This window comes from Gopherus flavomarginatus, chromosome 4 (assembly GCF_025201925.1).
Source record: "Gopherus flavomarginatus isolate rGopFla2 chromosome 4, rGopFla2.mat.asm, whole genome shotgun sequence".
Taxonomy (NCBI): Eukaryota; Metazoa; Chordata; order Testudines; family Testudinidae; genus Gopherus; species Gopherus flavomarginatus.
This window is the reverse complement of record NC_066620.1, coordinates 1,517,652-1,539,789: the sequence shown is the minus strand read 5'-3', so window position 1 is coordinate 1,539,789 and position 22,138 is coordinate 1,517,652. Positions and strand designations below refer to the sequence as shown.

Here is a 22,138-nt window from a genome sequence, read left to right as displayed (position 1 = left end):
TTTGCCCGGTACCAACATTAGACTTACCGGTCTGTAATTGCCGGGATCACCTCTAGAGCCCTTTTTAAATATTGGCATTACATTAGCTAACTTCCAGTCATTGGGTACCGAAGTCGATTTAAAGGACAGGTTACACACCTTAGTTAATAGTTCCGCAACTTCACATTTGAGTTCTTTCAGAACTCTTGGGAGAATGCCATCTGGTCCCAGTGACTTGTTACTGTTGAGTTTATCAATTAATTCCAAAACCTCCTCTAGTGACACTTCAGTCTGTGATAGTTCCTCAGATTTGTCACCTACAAAAGCTGGCTCAGGTTTGGGAATCTCCCTAACATCCTGAGCCGTGAAGACTGAAGCAAAGAATTCATTTAGTTTCTCTGCAATGACTTTATCGTCTTTAAGCGCTCCTTTTGTATCTCGATCGTCAAGGGGCCTCACTGGTTGTTTAGCAGGCTTCCTGATTCTGATGTACTTAAAAAACATTTTGTTATTACCTTTGGAGTTTTTGGCTAGCCATTCTTCAAACTCCTCTTTGGCTTTTCTTATTACACTCTTGCACTTAAGCAGGCAGTGTTTATGCTCCTTTCTATTTGCCTCATTAGGATTTGACTTCCACTTTTTAAAGGAAGTCTTTATATCTCTCACTGCTTCTTTTACATGGTTGTTAAGCCACGGTGGCTTTTTTAGTTCTTTTACTGTGTTTCTTAATTTGGGGTATACATTGAAGTTGGGCCTCTATTATGGTGTCTTTAAAAAGGGCCCATGCAACTTGCAGGGATTTCACTTTAGTCACTGTACCTTTTAACTTTTGTTTAACTAACCCCCTCATTTTTGTATAGTTCCCTCTTTTGAAATTAAATGCCACAGTGTTGGGCTGTTGAGGTGTTCTTCCCCCCACAGGGATGTTGAATGCTATTGTATTATGGTCACTATTTCCAAGCGGTCCGGCTATAGTTACCTCTTGGACCAGCTCCTGCGCTCCACTCAGGATTAAATTTAGAGTTGCCTCTCCCCTTGTGGGTTCCCGTACCAGCTGCTCCATGAAGCAGTCATTTAAAGTATCGAGAAATTTTATCTCTGCATTTCATCCTGAAGTGAAATGTTCCCAGTCAATGTGGGGATAATCGAAATCCCCCACTATTATTGGGTTCTTAATTTTGATAGCCTCTCTGATTTCCCTTAGCATTTCATCGTCATTATTACTGTCCTGGTCAGGTGGTCGATAATAGATTCCCTAATGTTACATTTTTATTAGAGCATGAAATTTCTATCCATAGCGATTCTATGGAACATGTGGATTCGCTTAAGATTTTTACTTTATTTGAATCTACATTTTCTTTCACATATAGTGCCACTCCTCCCCACCCCACCCCCCACACGACCTGTTCTGTCCTTCCGATATATTTTGTACCCCGGAATGACTGTGTCCCATTGATTGCTCTCAGTCCACCAGGTTTCTGTGATGCCTACTATATCAATATCCTCCTTTATCACAAGGCACTCTAGTTCACCCATCTTATTATTTAGACTTCTAGCATTTGTGTACAAGCACTTTAAAAACTTGTCCCTGTTTATTTGTCTGTCCTTTTCTGATGTGCCAGATTCTTTTTTATGTGACTGTTTATCATCTGATCCAGCCCTTACATTATCCTCTTCCTTCCTCTGTTCCTGATCCAGATAATAGAACTCAAGAGTTCCTGAGCCCTGGTACTAAATCCATTCCCCTAGTATATGCTTTGGCCCCAATCCTTAATTGCTTTATGGGCAATCTGCATTAGTGCAGAGGCAGAATGAATCTTCAAGTCAGCATATCTGGCCCTGGGAGGGTCACCCTACAGGGATCTTTGGGTGACACAGACAGTGTTGCAACAGCTTCTAGGCCACCTTCTTTTCCAGCCACTGTCACCGATTTCAGTGGAACTATTCCTGAATGACACTGGTGTACGCAAGTGGAGAATCAGACCCAAAGAATGCACTCTGCTCTCAGAACACAGGATTTGCTTCTGCAGTTCCCAGCCATTAGAAATTTGTGCTGTAGGATATCACGATCCACCTAATCCCTGGATTTGATGGCACTCTCCACTTCCAGCAGCTGTTTAGCACTTTGCAAGACAGAACCTTATTGAACAGTCAAATGAAAAAGAGTCCCATTCAATTACATCACATAACGGCAGATAGCTAAAAAGTGATAATTTTAAGTGTTTATATACAATTGCTAGAAGTCTAAATACTAAGATGTGTGAACTAGCATGCCTCATATTAAATGAGAATATCGATAAAATAGGTATCACAGAAACTTGGTGGAATGAGAACAATCAATGGGACACAATAATACCAAGGTACAAGATCTACCAGGAGAACAAAATAGGTCATACTGGTGGGGGAGTGGCACTATATACGAAAGAAAGCGTACAGTCGAAGTAAAAATCTTAAATGAACCAAACTGTACCACAGAATCTCTATGGACAATAATTCCATGCTTGAAAAATAAGAATATAGCAGTAGGGATTAGGACTGTTGATTAATCGCAGTTAACTCAGGCGATTAGCTCAAAAAATTAATCATGATTAATCACAGCTTTAATCACACTGTTAAACAACAGAATACCAATTGAAATTTATTAACTATTTGGACATTTTTCTACATTATCATACATATTGCATTCTGTGTTCTAATTGAAATCAAAGTGTATATTATTTTTATTACAAATATTTGCACTGTAAAAATGATAAACAAAAGTAATAGTGTTTTTCAATTCACCTCATACTGTAACACACTGCATGTACTGTAGTGCAATCTCTTTGTCCCGCAACTGCAACTTAAAAATGTAGATTTTTTTCGTTACATAACTACACTCATAAATAAAACAACGTAAAACTTCAGAGCCTACAAGTCCAGTCAGTCCTACTTTTTGTTCAGCCAATTGCTAAGACAAACAAGTCTGTTTACATTTACAGGAGATAATGCTACCCTCTTCTTATTTGCAATGTCACCAGAAAGTGAGAACAGGTGTTTGCATGGCACTTCTGTAGCTGGCATTGCAAGGTATTTATGTGCCAGATATGCTAAACATTCATATGCCCCACAATTCCAGAGGACATGCTTCCATGCTGATGATGCTCATTAAAAAAAATAATGTGTTAATTAAATTTGCAACTGAACTCCTTGGGGAAGAGTCCTCTGCTCTGTTTTACCTGCTTTCTGCCATATATTTCATGTTATAGTAAGCTCAGATGATGACCCAGCACGTTGTTCATTTTAAGAACACTTTCACTACAGATTTGACAAAACAAAAAGAAGGTACCAATGTGAGATTTCTAAAGCTAGCTACAGCACTCAACTCAATGATTAAGAATCTGAAGTGCCTTCAAAAATCTGAGAGGGACAAGGTGTGGAGCATGCTTTCAGAAGTCTTAAAACAGCAACACTCCAATGTGTAAACTACAGAAACCGAACCACCAAAAAAGAAAATCAACCTTTCTGGTGATGGCATCTGACTCAGATGATGAAAATGAACATGCGTCAGACAGCACTGCTTTGGACTGTTATCGAGCAGAACCCATCATCAGCATGGACGCATGTCCCCTGGAATGATGATTGAAGCATGAAGGGACATGTGAATCTTTAGCACATCTGGCACGGAAATATCTTGCAAAACCCCAGTTCTCACTTTCAGGTGACATTGTAAACAAGAAGCTTGCAGCATTATCTCCTGTAAATGTAAACAAACTTGCTTGTCTGAGCGATTGGCTGAACAAGAAGTAGGACTGAGTGGACTTGCAGGCTCTAAAATTTTACATTGTTTTTTAATGCAGGGGTCTTTTGTACATAATTCTATATTTGTAAGTTCAACTTTCATGATAAAGAGATGGCATTACAGTACTTTTATTAAGTAAACTGAAAAATACTCGTTTTTTTACAGTGCAAATACTCGTAATCAAAAATAAATATAAAGTGAGCACTGTACACTTTGTATTCTGTGTTGTAATTGAAATCAACATATTTGAAAATGTAGAAAACATCCAAAAATATTTAAATAAATGGTATTCTATTATGGTTTAATCACGCGATTAATCACAATTAATTTTTTTAATCACTTGAAGCATGTCAGAAGCAGAAAGCCTGCTAAACAACCAGTGGGGCCACTGGACAATCAAGATGCTAAAGGAGCACTTAAGGACAATAAGGCCATTGCAGAGAAACTAAATGAATTCTTTGCATCAGTCTTCACGGCTGAGGATGTGAGGGAGATACCCAAACCTAAATCATTCTTTTTAAGTCATTTTTCTCATGGATCAGTAACTGGTTAAAAGATAGGAAACAAAGGATAGGAATAAATGGTCAGTCTTCAGAATGGAGAGAGGTAAATAGAGGTGTCCCCCAGGAGTCTGTACTGGACCGGTCCTATTCAACATATTCATAAATGATCTGGAAAAAGGGGTAAACGGTGATGTGGCAAAATTTGCAGATGATACAAAACTACTTAAGATAGTTAAGTCCAAAGCAAACTGTGAAGAGATAAAAAGGGATCTCACAAAACTGGGTGACTGGGCAAGAAAATGACAGATGAAATTCAATGTTGATAAATGCAAAGCAATGCACACTGGAAAACATAATTCCAACTATACATATAAAATGCTGGGATCTAAATTAGCTGTGACCACTCAAGATAGATCTTGGAGTCATTGTGGATAGTTCTCTGAAAACATCCACCCAATGTGCAGCAGCAGTCAAAAACACTAACAGAATGTTGGGAATCATTAGGAAAGAGACAGATAACAAGACAGAAAATATATTGCCTCTATATAAATCAATGGTACGCCCACATCTTGAATAGTGCAGATCTGGTCGCCTCATCTCAAAAGAGATATATTGGAATTGGAACATGTACAGAAAAGGGCAACAAAAATTACTGGGATATGGAACAGCTTCTGTATGAGGATAGATTAATAAGACTGGGACTTTTCAGCTTGGAAAAGAGACAACTAAAGGCAGATATGATAGAGGTCTATAAAATCATGCCTGGTGTGGAGAAAGTAAATAAGAAAGTGTTATTTACGCCTCATAACTAGGGATCACCAAATGAAATTAATATACAGCAGGTTTAAAACAAACAAAAGGAAGTATTTCTTCACACAATGCAGTCAACCTGTGGAACTCTTTGCCAGAGGATGTTGTGAAGGCCAAGACAATAACAGGGTTCAAAAAAGAACTAGATAAGTTAATGGAGGATAGGTCTATCAATGGCTATTAGCTAGCATGGGCAGGGATGCAAAACCATGCTCTGAAATGTCCCTAGCCTCTGTTTGCCAGAAGCAAATGGAATGGGAAGGATCATTTGATGATTACCTGTTCTGTTCATTCTCTCTGAAGCACGTGGCATTGGCCACTGTCAAAAAAACAGGATACTGGGCTGGATGGACCACTGGTCTGATCCAGTATGGTCATTCTTATGTTATGTTCTTATGAGTTAGCCAAATTTTCTTACATAATGGTTCACCCCTCCCTTCCTGGATCAAGTCAGAAACAAACAGATTTACGGAAAATCTACTGCACAGTTTGGGATTGTGAGATGTTATCTGCATCAGGCAAAAGTGAGGTAATGCTTCTTAGTTCTTCCTCATATAAAAGAGATAGCAATTCACCATACCCCAAAACTCTGCAGTGGCCTCCTTTTTATTATTCAATATGACTACCTTTCATAGATACACAAAAGTTTATTCTGTTTTCACTGGCATGCTCCTCAGCTTCAAGCTGCTTCCAGTCACAAGTCTGTAGGCTGAAAAGTGCTCTCCCACAGTCTCCACTTCTTGGCACAATACAATAAGTGAATTTCATCTCTTTGTTCCTAATGGGAAAAGCAGCCAGGCACTCCTCACAAAGTCTCCAAGTGCATGGTCAATGGCTCTCCTTCTGAGCAGCAAGGGAACAGAGCAGTGCATCTCAGAAGGCAAAGCCTAAGCGGGTGGCTAAGACAGCCTAAAGCTATGTTTGTGCCCTCCAAATTCTGGGCCTGCACTCAACCTGTGGGGCTGCTCTAACTTACAGAAGCTTCCCAGAGCCCTTTATAAGCTGCTTTTCTGGCCAGCACACAGAGCTGCACAGGAATACCTATGCTGTCCTATGGCACCCAAGGAACATCTCCACTCTGGGAGAATACCTGGCACAAGGCGGGGGAGGGGTCCCTGGGTTCTGGCACCAGAATGGCATAAAGGGATGGAACATGGCCCAGAATCAAGGCCAATGTGTCTAGCAAAAACCAGTCAAGGTTTCCTTAACTACAGTTCGTCCTTGTGCTACAGTTGCTCACTGATCATATCAGAGAGATGATAATGCACCTGCATAACTGATCGTTAATAATTCCATGGCCCAAACTAATCTACTTCTTCAGCAATTTTATAGATGCTATAACTGCCTCATTATGATTACTGTTGAACAGCACTATAATTCTGCATTGCCATAAAATGTATTCAGTTGCAAGTCCTGTTTTTTCTACTGACCAGCTCACACACTTGAACCAGCCCTCTTTTAAAACAACACTAACAAATCCTGAAGTTAAGAAAGACTATAGGAAACTACAGGTGTTCAAATAAATGCAAGGAATCCCAATCATCCATACCTTGTAAAGAATATTCTGTAGACGCAAAGGTCAGATTCCAGCACACACCATGTGCCCTACACACTACTCAAGTGAACAAGCAAACTTAAAGCTGCCCTGAGCAGGTTGCTGAGGATTGCCCAAAGGTGGGGGAATCCTTAGCTGTCATAGAGACAGTGTAGCCGTTCCCCTTCCCTGCATGTAGGGTCATGCTAGGCATGAGAAGGGGTGTGGCTGAAGTTTACTGTGCTCCACCAATCCCCAGCTGATGTAACTGTCACTAGGATCACTACAACCTGGTATGGTTTTTAGAGCACCTTTGAAGCTACTCTAAACTACACTGGGACAGAGTTTGTGTACACAGGGAGCAGCAAATAGTTCTTTTGAGACTCTCCACTTCAGATGCACCCAACTGGGTGTGCCTTGAGTGCAGTTGACAGTTCAGCCCACGGCTACATTTTGAATACACAGCTCAATATTGTTTTGCACATTTAGACACATTTACTACCGTTCTGAAAAATTACATGTAAAATTCAAGGTTTGCCATCAGTGAAGAAGATTGCTTTTCTTCCCTGTCATTATTATCCACAGTACAACTCTGCTGGAAAAACTGGAAAATAAAAGCTCTCTGTAACTGTGGGTTACCATCATTAGTCCGATTCTAAAATGGGGAAAGTGAGGCACAGCGAGGCTAAGGGAATAAAACCAATTTTCCCAGCTCCCAGCCTGATGCAGCTGATGTCATCACAGTTTGGGTATGTCTTCACTACCCGCCGTATCGGCAGGTAGCAATCGATTGCTCGGGGATCGATATAACATGTCTCATCTAGACACGATATATCGATTCCAGAACGCGCTTATATCGATTCCGTAACTCCACCAACCCGAACGGAGTTGCGGAATCGACAGGGGGAGCTGCGGACATTGATCCCGCGCCGTGAGGACGGTGAATGATTCAATCTTAAATACTTTGACTTCAGCTACGTTATTCACGTAGCTGAAGTTGCGTATCTAAGATGGATTTTCCCCCGTAGTGTAGACCAGCCCTTTCACATGACAAAAGTGGGTAATCTGACAGCATCTCCACATTTTAATTGACTGAAAGTCTCCACTTCTAGTACTATTCATGTTAGAAGGTGTACTTAGAGTGCCCAAGTTTTGCATTCTTCCCGCAAGTCCCAGCTTTTTCTAAAGGGCAAAAAGGAAAATTGACAGATTTGAAAATAAGCTGGATAAAAGAAAAACGCTGAGCCTTTCAGTCCTGAAAGTGTCCACTCAGACTATGGGCAGTTCTAGCTAAAAATGTAACAGAAATTTAGAGCCAGATTCTCATCTGGTGTAAATTGGCAGAGTTCCTTTGACAGCAACGAGGCTGTGCATGTTTATACTAGCAAGGAGCTTGCCCTCAATATTCATGTTAAAATATGCTCATTCCTGGGTGTGTGAAAGCAGGGAACCTCGCCCAACCCCATGCAAGAGAGAGAAATAATCACCTGCCAGGACCCAGAGTGCAAAGGAAAAGGGGCATATAGTTCTGTCCAGAGCTCTGACAAGCCCCGGGCAGGGCCTCATTTCTGGACAGGGCCATGGCTCCACCTCCCGTGCAACAGAATGATTGATGGAAACATATGCCACACCTGTTAAACGTAGGATAACACATCTAGGTAACAGTGCTCCTGCAGTGTGTCCATTCCAATCCCCAACACTGCTCTGCCTCTAGAGGCAGAAGATTTAATATAGATATAATAATATTTCAGTGCAACAGCTCTTTAACTAGCCAGTAAAACTGCCATATTGGTACGCAAGACCCATTTTACAGCTGTCTGAGAGAATAAGCCATACCTGTATGTGATTTTCACTTCAGTGCCAGGCTCATCTTTCTCCCAGATCAAAGCCACTCTGTCTGGAGATTGATGGACATGTTGGTCTAAACAGTTTACTATACGAAAAGAAATATTTAAGAAAGCATTTTATTTGTTTTGTATTAAAGTCAAAGATGTTTGCAATTTGGCTAACTTAGCTCCCTGGTCATACAGGCATGGAAATGAATACGAGGTGAAATATCGGAAGTTAGCTAAATAGACATGTAGTCATCTACATTATTTGGAAAGTTTTTATTTAAGCTATTCAGAGTGATGCACTGGATCTCATACCTCAATTTGATCAGTAAACAGCCAGATCCTTGGCTGGTTTAGGTCAGTGTAGCTGCACTGATTTCTAAGGAGCTATGCCAACATAAACCTGCTGAGGTTCTGGCCTGCTGTGTATGCAAACAGAAGAACCACTGATGCCACTATTGTCCTTTTTGCCTCAGAGAGGAGTGTTTTATTGGACAGCATCTTCATGCTCTAACTGGCCAAGAGATTCCACTTCTGGTATAAGGTTCCTGTTTACACTGAATGTGAAAGGAAAGTCCCTGTTTCGTGGTGATGTGGTTCTTTAGCCAACCTTACTACTGATTTTCTATTCATTTTACCATATGGCTTACAAGGACTTACAATTCTCAGTGGCAGGGCTGTTAGGTGTATCTTAAAAACCATCTGTACTTTTGGCGTATCTAAAAATTATGCAGTGGTTATTCAACTCCACTGCTTTGGGTGTTTCACGTGACTTAACCCTTTAATACACCCAGCCTGCCTTTGAAAAACAATCCAAATGTTTGTATGCCCTCTAGTTCAGCAATATAGGCTCAAAGAGTTGGATACTTTTCATATTTTCTGCTGTTATGCCCCAGACACACTCATAGAGAGCTGATTTTGTTTGTATAAAGACCAATGCTTAAAATTACTTCCACACTTTTTATAAACAGTATCTGATAAGTTGTATGGCAGTGGGAACTGGCTGAGTCCCTTCACTGTGCATTTCCTGACTTTTCAACATTTGAGAGTTTTTTAGATGGGTACAAATTTTTGTAGAGAAAGTATAATATTTGGAAGGGGAGGGGAATTAGCTAGAGACTATTAAAACACACTTTCAATTGTAACTCTTTTTAACTAAATTATTTCCATAGGAATATATGTAGATCAGTTCCTATTACGAGGTCTGAGAGCACAATGTTATTTCTATTTTCTGTACTTTCATTACTTATTACTTCATCATTTTAAATCTCTAGCTATATAGCAGGAAAAATGGGTTAGGTTTTTCCAAGACATTAAAGGACACCCTATAATGAAGTAGTTGCTATGCATATTAACCACTTTATGATGCATTAGATATTAACAAGAAATCTAAACTAAAAGTTAACGATCTAATTACATGGTTTTAAATGCATTTAATTTACTCCAACAGGTCATTATTAAAAGCAAACATACATAAATAAATAGTTTTTGAAACAGTAACTTTTAAAAACAATTGATGCAGAATACCCAGTAATGTTAATATCTGTGGGGTAAACAAATGGTTTTCTAATGTTACAACTTCAATGTAAATTAAGCATTCTGGTGTCCCCACTTGTTTGTGGAAGGGCGAAGGATGTTTTTTTGCTTTTGTTTTAAAGAGATGAGCTGCAGTTCCTGGGCCTGATTCTGCTCTCCCATCAGGTTTATGTTCCAATGTTGTTCTGTATTTGCACTGCTGTAACAGAATCAGCCCCTATACACTTTACATACAGTAAGTGCAATTCCCAGTAAAGTCAGGAAATTTGTCCCACTGTATCTAAATTTCAAGAAAACATATCCCTTCCAACTTAGAAGTATCCACTGGGAGACTTGGTTGTAAAAATGCATTAACACAAAAGTTAAACAAAGTAACATATGTCATCATAATATTGCACACTGTCCAAGGTGGTCAGTACTAAGGCTATAAGAAGTACAGGCTGTGATTTTGGAAATCACAACTTTTAACACTCACCACAACTTTCAGCACTTGTCAAAACTTTTTAAAATTGCCACAAGTTTGAGTGGCATTGAGACCCCGTGTGACAGGTTGCAATACCATGCACTCACAGGGTCACAATGCCACTGAAATTTAGCAAAGGGGCAGCCAAGCCCACTTGCTGCGCCATCTCCATGTATTGCCACCTGCAATCATCTCTGCTGGTGCTGACCTCACACTTTGTCTAGGTACAGTTCTGAGCAGCAGCAGCCAGGGCCAGTACTACCATTTAGGTGGACTAGGCGGTTGACTAGGGCGCCAGGATTTGGGGGCGCCAAAAAGCAGCGCCCTCCAATTTTTTTTTAAGTGTTTGAGTGGCCGCTGCCCTGGGAGGGAGAGGGAGTCTGAGCTGCCACCAGCAGCTCAGGGATTCCCCTGGGTCAGCGCGCCGCTGCCGGCAGGCCAGGGGTTCCGCTGAGTCAGCAGGCCACCGCCAGCAGCTGGCAGCCCAGGGGTTCCCCGGGATCAGTGCGCCGCCAGTCCAGGGGTTCCCCTGAGTCAGCGTGCCAGCAGCCGGCAGCCCAGGGGTTCCCCGGGGTCAGAGCGCCGCCGCCGGCAGCCCAGGGGTTCCCCTGGGTCAGAGCGCCGCCAGCAGCCCGGGGGTTCCACCGCGCAGTCGCTGCTTCGCTTCTCCCACCTCCCAGGCTTGCGGCGCCAATCAGTTGTTTGGCGCCGCAAGCCTGGGAGAATTAGAGCAGAGGTGAGCTAGGGTGGGGAGGAACCGCAGGGCTCCCCAGGCCTGGGGGTAGGAGCCTCAGGGCAGAGGGGAGCTACTGCAGGGCTGGGGGAGCGCAAAGTGGAAGTTTCACCTAGGGCGCGAAACTTCCTTGCACCGGCCCTGGCAGCAGCTCCTGCGTGACTTCAAGAACTTTGTGTTCCATGCCTGCCTGGCCACACGTGGGGGAGGCCCCAGTGAGTGTGGCTGGGTAACAACTGGGGCTTGTGCATCCCACAGGGCTGGGACAAGGGAGCCTGGTAATGCTTGTCCCACACAAGGCCTCCATGGGTCTCTGGGACTGGCTCAAGGGCTTGCCCTGCCCTGCAGATTGGAGGAATGGGGTTGGGTTTCCAGCCCCTGTTGAAGGGTAAAGGACTCTGCTGCCATCTCCACATCTTGTGAATTATAAAACAAGAGTTTAGGTCTGCACCCCCCACATCTCTGCCCCGAAGGGAACCCATACCTCTCTCCTGAAGGCCCTTTCTGTTCTGAGGGCACCTCTACACACACCTGCACCTGCCTGTCATGACAGAGGCACAGCCTTGCCAAATTTGAGTGGTGCCAGTTCACAGCACCACTCACTCAAATTAGTGTGTTTTGGTTTGTTTATGGTATTTAACTGACTGCACCAAAGCCACAAATGTAACAAACAGTGGACACAACTTTTGAACCAAAGAAATCTCAACTTATCTTCTTATGCTCTAACTTTCTTATGAACTTTCTCATTATATGCCAGGGACGCTATAGATCAATGGTTCTCAACCTGGGGTCCAAGGCCCCTTGGGGGGCCAAAAGCAGGTTTCAGGGGGGCCACCAAGCATGGCTAGCATCAAACTTGCTAGGGCCCAGGGCGGAAAGTCAAAGCCCCACCACATGGGACTGCAGCTTGGGCCCCTGAGCCCTACCACCAGGGCCTGAAGCTCAAACCTGAGCTATTTAGCTTTGTGGTGCCCCCTGCGGTGTGGGGCCCCGGGCAACTGCTCTCCTTGCTACCCGCTAATGCCAGCCCTGGCTTTTATATGCAGAAAAACAGCTGTTGTGGCACAGCTGGGCCGTGGAGTTTTTATAGCACGTTGGGGGGGCTCAGAAAGAAAAAGATTGAGAACCCCTGCTGTAGACATTCAATTCCCAGGTTCATTCCCTGCTCCAACATAGACTTCCTGTATGACCTTGGGCAACTCACTTAACTTCTCTGTGCCTCAGTTTCCCATCTAAAAGATGGGGATGACAGTACTTCCCTCCCTCAAAGGCAGGTTGTGAGAATACATACATTAAAAGATTGTGAGGTTCTTTGAGATCTACTGAAGAAAAGCATTATATAAGAGCTAGGTATGATTATTATTATTTGCACACAGTTAAGCCTGCTGTGAAAAAGCACTGAGTCTAAACTTAGCTCAGAGATCATTCACCATTTATTCAAATACAGAGAATTCTTTTTATAAACTCTTCTAGAAGTGAGCCAAAAATCTGCAAGCATGCAGAGGGGGAGGGGACAGGACCAGGAAAGAAGTGGAGGGACAGGGACCTGTGGGAATCTGTGCCCCCAAATCTATGCATTGTGCTCGGGTACTTTGCAGCACCCATTCACGTGCAGCTATGGAGCACGGCAGCATCAGAAGGTCAAGCTGACACTGACTCACCGCCCCAGCAACATTTTGACTCACAGATGGGGGTAATGGAGCACTCAGTGGGAGTTACTGCTGCCTCAGGGTATATCATCTACACTGCAGCTAGACACCAGCAGGTGGCCTGTGCCAGCTAACTCAGGCTCCAGGGCCTCAGCCTGAGGAGCTGTTGAACTATAATGTAGATTTCCTAGCTTGGGCTGGAGTCCAGGCTCTAAGTCACTGCAGGGTGGGAGAGTCCCAGACCTTGGACTGCAGCCAGAGCCTGGATGTCTTTACTGCAACTGAACAGCGCCGCAGCCTGTGCCTGAGGGATTTTCATTGCAGCATTGACATACCTTCAGACTCCAACTGACCAAAGAATGCTCTTAAGTGCTTTGCTGAATAGGAATGGACTGCTGAACTGGGGTCTACTAGCATTAATTGTTGACTGATTATTCACCCTACATTTTCCTCTTATTTCACCACACTGATTCTAGTATATATTCCAATGGACCACCCTGCACAAATATCTTCATTCCTTACTACAGAGAGAGGAAGAGAAAAAATGCTAACAACAAACAGGCAAGGAAATCCCCTGATATCCTTGGTTTGCTTCCAGCCTGGGCTCTGTGACAGCAACATCCTGTTTCTTAAAAAAAAAAAAAAAAAAGACAGCCTAAGAGCCAATCCTTACAAAATAACAGGGTAAGGAAGGGTGAACTTGGAGCCATTTTTAAAAAACATTTAACTCTAGTTTAAGGTTTTTCTTAGATTACTATTATTATCGCTTGTATTTGCTTTTAACGCAGAAAACCAGATTGTTCAGAAAAACAATACCTGCAGAATCCTGAATGGTTGGCATCCATGATTTTCCAATTTTTCTGGTGTATAAAAATCTTTTCACATTTTATATATCCGAGGGCATTTGAATGGCATTTTTTGTAAAAATCTGTGGAATAAAGCTATGTGTCAAGGTCTTAAAGACCACCCTTCTCTAAGGCCAGCATCGTTCTGAAAACACGTCAGACTGCTCTATAACAGAAACTGTGAATGGTTCCCTCCAAATGACTACTGTTATTTCTAGGTCATCTGCCTACCACCTGACAGTTGGAACCACACCATAGTACATGTCTGAGAATAAATAAAAAACCTAAAGCATAGAGTGAATGAACATGCTCTGTGACCTTGCAGCAAAACATACAGAGCATGAAGTACAGACATCTAAAGAAATCATCACTTTCCTATGGCTAGATAGTGAAACTCTTACTCCATGAGTGGTACCACTGAAGTCAACGGGACTACTTGTGGAGTAAGGGCTACTGGTCATGCATAAGAGGGTCTATAGTTATTAAAATGTCAGGGTCTGCAGGACGATGCCAGGATAGCATTCTTCTCCCTTACATAGGCAGTTCTTTGCTTTCCACTCACTGGTACTCAGAACAGTCACGACAAAGTATTTTCTTTTAAAAATGTTAACAAAGATGGGTGAAGAGACCAGCAATCAGCATCTCATTTGAAACAGAAAACAGAGTGATGATGCCTACATTCTTTATCACTTCTTCATTTTCCTCAATAATTTAACAATATTTTACATGAGTAATAGGATGCCCTCATGCGGATACTGCAGAGCCCTTTACATCACCAAAGTGCAGCCATCTACAAACTAGCGTAGAGCATGCTGCACAACAATGGTCAGAAGAGCAACTATGGTCAAGAATATCATGACAAAGAATACTGGCCTGCTAAACCCAGGGTTGTGAGTTCAATCCTTGAGGGGGCCACTTAGGAATCTGAGGCAAAAATCTGCCTGGGGATTGGTCCTGCTTTGAGTAGGGGGTTGGACTAGATGACCTCCTGAGGTCCCTTCCAATCCTGATATTCTATGATAAACAATATAGTATCCCTTAATATCACTGTACCTGTAAAATGTACAGTGAATCTGTATGCACCCACCCAACAACCTCTCTCTAATAACTATCTGAAAAGGACTCCAGTATCTTTTTAAGAATAGTTTTCCTTAATTAGAAAACAACATATATAACATCTGAAGTTTTATTTCTAAAGGTGTGTGACCAGGTAGTAAAACATTACCTCAATAATGCCTATGCAAGAGAGGGCAGAGGTAAAGTCACTGAGGTAGTCTTAATTTCGCCACTTCTTGATTCTGAGTATTAACCTTCATAGTCTTATAGTGTTTTCTTAACTGAATTTCATAGTCTTTAGAGGAATAAAGATTAAAAAAAACATTCCAAGATGTGCAACTATTTGCTCAGCAGCATTATAATGCTCTGTTCAATAAGTGCAAGCATGATCCCTGCACATCTATGTTAAGGACCACTATAAGTGGTCCTTCGGAGACCCTGCACAGAAGGCTGTGACAGGTCAAAGCAGGGCAGCGCTAAAAGAGAAGAAAAGAAATCTGTTTTTTCATGGTTCAGATGACCCAGTTCTACATATTGTTGTTATAGAGTGGCTGCAAAGGAACTTGCTGACATAAATAAAACATCTGTGATAACACTTTTAAATGAAATGGACATTTTCATCTGTAAGTCTCAAAAGCAATGTGCATAGACGTAATCTTATATTACAGATGAAGCTACTGCAGCAAAGATTTTTACAGGTTCACAAACCAAATTAGTGTCAGATTAAGGATTTGAAACAGGTATTTTGGCTATAGGCACCAAGGGCTATCCCAATACCACACAAATTTTCTGTCTCTAACTTTTTTAATTTGTCAAATATGCCTAATAATGAGTACTTTTTCATGAAAACCCCCAATGCATTTTGCAAAGCTAAACACAAATTAGAAGCCCAGGTTGGCAGATGGATTGACCAAGGCACCAAAAAAATTAAGTGATTTACCCAAGTTCACACGTACATTTTATAAAGTGAAACTTACTTTATTCACTGTGCACTTTAAGAGAGACGTATTAACTACGCAGCTAAGTTTGACGCCCACACATGTGCTGCAGAGCCAGCCTGCACTATGAAAACTGGTCCGATATGCCAAAAATAAAACAAAAAAATGGCCTCTGCAGCAGCAGTAGGAAAAGTGCCACTTACTTAACGACCATTACCTATTCCTGCAGCGACTGTTTTCTGTGCAGGTCTCTCATACAAACACTAGCAACTTCACACCTGCTTAGCTCAAATTACACCTCAGGTGAGAGAACATCCCAAATAGCAAGGCTATTATAAACTATATCATTTCTGAGACATATAAAAGTAGATTAAAAACAGACACTTGAAGCATCCCAGTCTGTCTCCCTCCTCGCTAAGAGCAGGGGAGTTTCCAGCATATGTTTATGTGGCATGGGCTGGGCTTGTAGAGACAACGCCTCCTTCTCCACGAATCAGTCCACCAGCATGAGCCCATCCCACATGCTGCTTGTGAATGGAGAAGTTGAGGAAACAGAAGAAGCAGACATAGGCAAAATAATTAAAAGCAAGCACCAATAGAGAGAGTTGGTGGCAGACTTCTCAATAGGCCAGAGGTCATGCCGACTGGGAGTTAGAAAAAGGATATGTGGGTACAGGGAAGCTAGAAGACTGGAGGTTTGGGCCTTGGGTGGATGGCCAGGAGGTTATAGGGACTTGGGAAAGATAGAGGTTTAAGGGTTTGGATTTCAAGGGGTAATAGAGAGGGACCAGAGACTGAAAGTGCCTGGAGATGATATGGGGGATTGATGCAGGGTTGAGGTGGTGGGAGACTGATGAGACAAAGAGGATGTGGAACTAGGGGGACTGGTACGATGGGAGTGTAGGGAAGAGCGGAGTGATGGGAGTTAGGAATTATATAGTGGATTATATTGAGTTGGGAGGGTTGGGTACAGCAACGATGGGAATGGGAGATAACATTGGTGTGCAGGTGATGGAGGGATTATGGAGGGTTATGACCAAGGATTATATGATGTTTGGGAGATAAGGGATGCAGGGGAGTTGGGATGGGCTATGGGGAGTGACAAGGATTTGGAGATGAAAAGGGATTGGGGAGAAGATGATTGGGGATGATGAAGGACTAGGGCAGAGGGTAGGGGACACCCAGGGGAGATGTCCAGTAGGGAATGTCTGCAGGTGGGTGAGGGTCTGAGGATGCTGGGAGTGGAGGTTGGCAGGGGACGGATGAGAGATTGCGGTCCTAGGGGTCCAGCTGGGGATGTGCGGGAGCAAGGTAGAAGGTTGAAGGTTGGCTGGGGATCCAGGAGTGGAGGTTTGAGGGTCTGGGGGTGAAGCCCAGAGATCCAGGGTGGAGGCTGGGGGTCCCCCTGGGAGAGGACAAGGGGTCCCAGGCTCCAGTTGCAGGCTTGGGGAGGCTGAGGGTGCCCGGGGGTCCAGCAGTCTGAAATGCAAATCTGGGGGGGCCCAGGGGAGGTTGCGGGGCCCTGGATCCCAAGGCTGGGGGCCGGGGGGAGGTTGGGGGACCGGGATCCCAAGGCTGGGGGCCGGGGGGAGGTTGGGGGACCGGGATCCCAAGGCTGGGGGGCCAGCGGGAGGTTGGGGGACCGGGATCCCAAGGCTGGGGGCCAGGGGGAGGTTGGGGGGCCGGGATCCCAAGGCCAGGAGGAGGTTGGGGGGCCGGGATCTCAAGGCGGGGGGCCAGGGGGAGGTTGGGGGGCCGGGATCCCAAGGCTGGGGGTCAGGGGGAGGTTGGGGGGCTGGGATCCCAAGGCGGGGGGCCAGGGGGAGGTTGGGGGGCCGGGATCCCAAGGCCAGGGGGAGGTTGGGGGGCCGGGATCCCAAGGCGGGGGGCCAGGGGGAGGTTGGGGGGCCGGAATCCCAAGGCCAAGGGGAGGCTGGGGGGCCGGGATCCCAAGGCGGGGGGCCAGGGGGAGGTTGGGGGGCCGGGATCCCAAGGCCGGGGGGAGGTTGGGGGGCCGGGATCCCAAGGCGGGGGGCCAGGGGGAGGTTGGGGGGCCGGAATCCCAAGGCCGGGGGGAGGTTGGGGGGCCGGGATCCCAAGGCGGGGGGCCAGGGGTAAGTTGGGGGGCCGGGATCCCGGGGCCAGGGGGAGGTTGGGGGGCCGGGATCCCAAGGCCGGGGGGAGGTTGGGGGGCCGGGATCCCAAGGCTGGGGGCCAGGGGGAGGTTGGGGGGCCGGGATCCCAAGGCCAGGGGGAGGTTGGGGGGCTGGGATCCCAAGGCGGGGGGCCAGGGGGAGGTTGGGGGGCCGGGATCCCAAGGCTGGGGGCCAGGGGGAGGTTGGGGGGGCCGGGATCCCAAGGCCGGGGGGAGGTTGGGGGGCCGGGATCCCAAGGCGGGGGGAGGTTGGGGGGCCGGGATCCCAAGGCGGGGGGCCAGGGGGAGGTTGGGGGGCCGGGATCCCAAGGCTGGGGGCCAGGGGGAGGTTGGGGGGCCGGGATCCCAAGGCTGGGGGCCAGGGGGAGGTTGGGGGGCCGGGATCCCAAGGTGGGGGGAGGTTGGGGGGCCGGGATCCCAAGGCGGGGGGAGGTTGGGGGGCCGGGATCCCAAGGCTGGGGGCCGGAAGGAGGTTGGGGGGCCAGGATCCCGGGGCCAGGGGGAGGTTGGGGGGCCGGGATCCCAAGGCGGGGGGGAGGCTGGGGGGCCGGGATCCCAAGGCGGGGGGAGGTTGGGGGGCCGGGATCCCAAGGCGGGGGGAGGTTGGGGGACCGGGATCCCAAGGCGGGGGGCCGGGGGGAAGTTGGGGGGCCGGGATCCCAAGGCGGGGGGGGAGGTTGGGGGGCCGGGATCCCAAGGCCGGGGGGAGGTTGGGGGGCCGGGATCCCAAGGCTGGGGGCCAGGGGGAGGTTGGGGGGCCGGGATCCCAAGGCTGGGGGCCAGGGGGAGGTTGGGGGGCCGGGATCCCAAGGCTGGGGGCCAGGGGGAGGTTGGGGGGCCGGGATCCCAAGGCGGGGGGAGGTTGGGGGACCGGGATCCCAAGGCTGGGGGCCGGGAGGAGGTTGGGGGGCCAGGATCCCGGGGCCAGGGGGAGGTTGGGGGGCCGGGATCCCAAGGCGGGGGGAGGTTGGGGGGCCGGGATCCCAAGGCGGGGGGAGGTTGGGGGGCCGGGATCCCAAGGCGGGGGGCCGGGGGGAAGTTGGGGGGCCGGGATCCCAAGGCCGGGGGGAGGTTGGGGGGCCAGGATCCCAAGGCGGGGGGGAGGTTGGGGGGCCGGGATCCCAAGGCGGGGGGAGGTTGGGGGGCCGGGATCCCAAGGCCGGGGGGAGGTTGGGGGGCCGGGATCCCAAGGCGGGGGGCCGGGGGGAAGTTGGGGGGCCGGGATCCCAAGGCCGGGGGGAGGTTGGGGGGCCGGGATCCCAAGGCCGGGGGGAGGCTGGGGGGCCGGGATCCCAAGGCGGGGGGCCGGGGGGAGGTTGGGGGGCCGGGATCCCAAGGCGGGGGGCCGGGGGGAAGTTGGGGGGCCGGGATCCCAAGGCGGGGGGCCGGGGGGAAGTTGGGGGGGCCGGGATCCCAAGGCCGGGGGGAGGCTGGGGGGCCGGGATCCCAAGGCCGGGGGGAGGCTGGGGGGCCGGGATCCCAAGGCGGGGGGCCAGGGGGAGGTCGGGGGGCCGGGATCCCAAGGCGGGGGGCCAGGGGGAGGTCGGGGGGCCGGGATCCCAAGGCCAGGGGGAGTTTGGGGGGCCGGGATCCCAAGGCGGGGGGAGGCTGGGGGGCCGGGATCCCAAGGCGGGGGGGAGGTTGGGGGGCCGGGATCCCAAGGCGGGGGGCCAGGGGGAGGTTGGGGGGCCGGGATCCCAAGGCGGGGGGCCAGGGGGAGGTCGGGGGGCCGGGATCCCAAGGCGGGGGGCCAGGGGGAGGTCGGGGGGCCGGGATCCCAAGGCCGGGGGGAGGCTGGGGGGCCGGGATCCCAAGGCGGGGGGCCGGGGGGAGGTTGGGGGGCCGGGATCCCAAGGCCGGGGGGAGGTTGGGGGGCCGGGATCCCAAGGCGGGGGGAGGCTGGGGGGCCGGGATCCCAAGGCGGGGGGCCGGGGGGAAGTTGGGGGGCCGGGATCCCAAGGCCAGGGGGAGGTTGGGGGGCCGGGATCCCAAGGCGGGGGGCCGGGGGGAAGTTGGGGGGCCGGGATCCCAAGGCGGGGGGCCGGGGGGAAGTTGGGGGGCCGGGATCCCAAGGCGGGGGGCCAGGGGGAGGTTGGGGGGCCGGGATCCCGGGGCCAGGGGGAGGCTGGGGGGCCGGGATCCCAAGGCGGGGGGCCAGGGGGAGGTTGGGGGGCCGGGATCCCAAGGCCGGGGGGAGGCTGGGGGGCCGGGATCCCAAGGCGGGGGGCCGGGGGGAGGCTGGGGGGCCGGGATCCCAAGGCGGGGGGCCAGGGGGAGGTTGGGGGGCCGGGATCCCAAGGCCGGGGGGAGGTTGGGGGGGCCGGGATCCCAAGGCGGGGGGCCAGGGGGAGGTTGGGGGGCCGGGATCCCAAGGCCGGGGGGAGGTTGGGGGGCCGGGATCCCAAGGCCGGGGGGAGGCTGGGGGGCCGGGATCCCAAGGCGGGGGGCAGCTCGGGGGCCCGGGGAAGGTGGAGGCCGGGGCCCGCCCCCCGCTTACCGGACACGTTGAGGCGGCCGCCCGGGAACCAGCGGACGCGGTCCGGGCCGAGCTGGCTGTCGCAGGCCGTGTGGTAGGGGCTGTCCCAGCGCAGCACCTCGCGGCCCAGCGCCCCCCAGAAGGCGGCGGGCTCCCGGGCCGCCCGCTCCCGCAGCTCCTGGTAGCCCGCGGCCAGCAGGGCGGCGCCAGCCCGCTCCCGGGGCCCGCCGGGGCTGCCGCTGGCCGGGCGCGCCGGGGGCTGCCTCAGGGGGGCGCCGCTCCGGCCCCAGGGGCTTCCCCGGCTGAGGGCGCGCAGCGCCGGGCCCCACGCTGCGGCCGCTGCCATGGTCCTGTCAGCCTGTCTGCCCGCCCGCCGCGCGCCGCTGGGCCGGCTCCGGGGCGGGGAGCCTCGCCCGGCACCGCCCCCAGCGCCCGCCCCGCGCGGGCCCAACGGCGCCGCCCGCTGCCAGCGCCGCCCGCGTGGGACCCCCGAGCGCGGCCCGGCCCCTGCGGACCCCTGTGCCCCGCACACCCCACAGCCCTCAGCCCCTCCGTGCCCCACACACCCCTCAGCCCTGTCCGTGTCCTGCCCTCCCTCCGTGCCCCACACACCCCACAGCGCCTCAGCCCCTCCGTGCCCCACACACCCCACAGCCCTGTCCGTGTCCTGCCCTCCCTCTGTGCCCCACACACCCCACAGCTCCTCAGCCCCTGCGTGCCCCACACACCCCACAGAGCCCCACACACCCCACAGCCCTGTCCATGTCCTGCCCTCCCTCCGTACCCCACAGCCCCTCCGTGCCCCACACACCCCACAGCGCCTCAGCCCCTCCGTGCCCCACACACCCCACAGCGCCCCTCAGCCCCTCCGTGCCCCGCACACCCCACACCGCCCCACACCCCTCAGCCCCTCCGTGCCCTGCCCTCCCTCTGTGCCCCGCACGCCCCTCAGAGCCCCACACACCTCAGCCCCTCCGTGCCCCGCACATCCCACACCCCTCAGCCCCTCCGTGCCCACACACCCCACAGCCCTGTCCGTGCCCTGCCCTCCCCTCCCTCCGTGCCCCACACACCCCACAGCGCCTCAGCCCCTCCGTGCCCCACACACCCCGCAGCGCCCCACACCCCTCAGCCCCTCCGTGCCCCACACACCCCACAGCGCCTCAGCCCCTCCGTGCCCCACACACTCCGCAGCGCCCCACACCCCTCAGCCCCTCCGTGCCCCACACACCCCACAGCCCTGTCCGTGCCCTGCCCCCCCTCTGTGCCCCGCACACCCCGCAGCCCCTCCGTGCCCCACACACCCCGCAGCGCCCCACACCCCTCAGCCCCTCCGTGCCCCACACACCCCACAGCGCCTCAGCCCCTCCGTGCCCCACACACCCCGCAGCGCCCCACACCCCTCAGCCCCTCGGTGCCCCACACACCCCTCAGCCCTGTCCGTGTCCTGCCCTCCCTCCGTGCCCCACACTCCCCACAGCCCCTCCGTGCCCCACACACTCCTCAGCCCTGTCCGTGTCTTGCCCTCCATGCCCCACACAGCCCTAACCCCTTACAGGCCATGTGACAGCCCTGTGCCCCGCGGCCCCGTACATTCCTCTGTAATCCCCCAATCCTCCACACACCCCCTAAAGCCCTTGACACCCCCACATACATCTCCTAAACTCCTCTATATGGTCTGTACACTCCCCTATACACCCCCTAAACCCATATACATCCTGTGTACTCCATCGTACACACCCTAAACCTCTGTACGCCCTGTGCACTTCCCCCATATACCCTTAAGCCCTATATGCACCATACACTTCCCCATACCCTCCCTATATACCCCTTAAACCCTCTCTTCCCTGA

At 50.5% G+C, this 22,138-nt stretch overlaps 1 protein-coding gene across 3 annotated transcripts in view; it reads right to left on the bottom strand.

Annotated features, from left to right (window-relative positions):
• ACSS1 (acyl-CoA synthetase short chain family member 1) overlaps positions 1–20,633 on the bottom strand; it is a 74,536-nt gene extending 53,903 nt beyond the window's left edge. The window contains exons 1-3 of one of the 3 annotated variants that reach the window (XM_050951199.1): positions 15,696–15,864; positions 13,370–13,445; positions 8,441–8,537 (exon numbers count right to left, since the gene is read on the bottom strand). Coding sequence is in view for 1 of the 3 variants with exons in the window: in XM_050951198.1 (XP_050807155.1) it covers positions 8,441–8,537; positions 20,309–20,633 (422 nt within the window). In the remaining 2 variants the exon portion in view is untranslated. Of the gene's footprint in view, positions 1–8,440; positions 8,538–13,369; positions 13,446–15,695; positions 15,865–20,308 lie in introns of those variants that run through there. The other 2 variants (XM_050951198.1, XM_050951200.1) reach the window with 2 other exon arrangements.
• Between the last annotated feature and the right edge of the window lie 1,505 nt (positions 20,634–22,138).